The following is a 2,017-nucleotide window of genomic DNA, read 5'->3' on the forward strand; positions in this document are numbered from 1 at the left end:
AAGAGTACTCAAAACCCAAAATTCAAAACAAAATTAGTAACATATATCATACACTGGGAAAAGCTGACTTTTGTCATACACAATTAAAATACTTTTAATAGAAGGTGTTTATTAATAACTTACCAAAGTATTTTATATTCCTGATCATCTCAGGCACAAACATTTTAAATTATGCTCATTTATCAGCTGCAACTGATTATAAACATAACCAAAATGGAAAAAATAGATAGGAGGTTCTTATTTTATATTTTAACTTGTAAATATTGGTAATTTGAGTTCTTAATTCACACAAAACTATACACTTTGTATTTTGACATCACAAACATCTAATTTTAACCAGTGCTGCATTCAACATACCACATGACACACAAAAATCATGTTTAGGTTCGTGTTTTTTCATTTACATTTTAAATTAAGAAATTAAATAATATATAATATTAAAACTTGAATTATAATCTACATTTTGATACCAAACTTAATGACGTAAATTTATAAAATATTAGTTCAATAAAATTTTGAATGCAAGTCAACAAACACAATGACATGGTCTTTGACCCACATGGATAGGGTTAAAGGTTCAAGAAATTTTGGGTTGATTTTCTCGATAACCCAAGTGACCTCCTATCTTTTTTTTTCTAATGCTTTATCTACCACAACTAGAAACAACTGTCACAAGTTTTAATGTCTACTATTCATTATATATGTTGCTATAGTCTATATTTACAATATTAATAATTCCTCCTTGCAAGTTGTACCCGCATCCCCATTTTAATGTGACTGATACTGATAGTAACTAGTTGTCTAACGGCAAAACACCATAAACTGATAAAGAATCAGAAATACAAACTATTAACTAACATTGACAAAGTACAATGAAAAGATAAAACTATAACTTTTAGTAAAATACAACTTACAAGACACTGAATGCCTAATGAACAAATTACTAGTTCTGTAGTTAGTTCAAGTACAAGTTAATGCACAGCAATGTAAAATTTAGTGTTTAATTTAAATCGATCGGGATTATTTTAACTTTCAAGTTTATATTTCAAATTTCAATAACTGAACTGTAAACAACAACAACTGAACAAGTTCAGTACACTGTACTGTGTACACAACCATTTAGTTTGGTATCTACTGACGCACATTTCAAGAATATTGGAAGTTTTTATGAAACAAAAATTTATTTTTTACTTGACATATAAAAATGTACATACTTTATATAAGTACTGACTTAACAGTCACATTCAGTCGTCAACTCTCCTGAACTACTAGTCTTAGTTTAAAGCCTAACCTTACCTTTTCCATTAATAGCTGCCGCCATCTTTCTAAAATAAGATCTTGAAACGTCTTATAGTGGACTTTATTAGCATTAGTATATTAAATTATTACAGTTTTAACAAAACGGATATATTCATTAATACAATGTCATTATAATGTAAATATTTGAGGCCATAAAAAGTTAGTAAATATGTAGTCATCAGCAATAAGTAGTATTAATAATTTATTATTTTACATTTACATATAATTTAAGGACAGCAAAGGACCTGTTGGCCCATCTAGGATGTCCCATCCATTAAACTAGCCCCCCAGTGGCACAGCGGTATGTCTGCGGACTTACAACGCTAGAATCCGGGTTTCGATACTCGTGGTGGGCAGAGCACAGATAGCCCATTGTGTAGCTTTGTGCTTAATTACAACTAAACAAATAAACAAACCATTAAACTAAACTATAAAATAAAAATATAATACTCAAAGCCAGTCTGCATCACTCAAATATTTATCAAGCCTTCCATTAAACTCCTTTAAATTAACTGTATCAACTCCTTTTGGAGCAAAACCATCCAAAAGTTCAATTACCCTGTTAGAAAAATACAACTCTCTTAGTTAATGATGATTCCTAACCTGCTGAAATTTATACTTGCGTCCCCTAATCCTACCATTCTCACCATTAAGTACTGTTACGTCTCCGTTTGTTAATTAACTTTCCGTAACTTTGTTCCAACGAAACTTTAACGAC

General features: G+C 30.0%; 1 protein-coding gene across 2 annotated transcripts in view; it reads right to left on the reverse strand.

Moving 5' to 3' along the window:
- LOC106463064 (ADP-ribosylation factor-like protein 2-binding protein) overlaps positions 1 to 1,342 on the reverse strand; it is a 25,517-nt gene extending 24,175 nt beyond the window's left edge. Inside the window, exon 1 of one of the 2 annotated variants that reach the window (XM_013923037.2) lies at positions 1,297 to 1,342. In XM_013923037.2, coding sequence (XP_013778491.1) covers positions 1,297 to 1,321 — 25 coding nt within the window. In that variant the 5' untranslated portion in view covers positions 1,322 to 1,342. Of the gene's footprint in view, positions 1 to 1,214; positions 1,267 to 1,296 lie in introns of those variants that run through there. The other variant, XM_022390730.1, reaches the window with a different exon arrangement.
- Between the last annotated feature and the right edge of the window lie 675 nt (positions 1,343 to 2,017).

The sequence above is a fragment of the Limulus polyphemus genome, unplaced genomic scaffold (assembly GCF_000517525.1).
Source record: "Limulus polyphemus unplaced genomic scaffold, Limulus_polyphemus-2.1.2 Scaffold50, whole genome shotgun sequence".
NCBI lineage: Eukaryota > Metazoa > Arthropoda > Merostomata > Xiphosura > Limulidae > Limulus > Limulus polyphemus.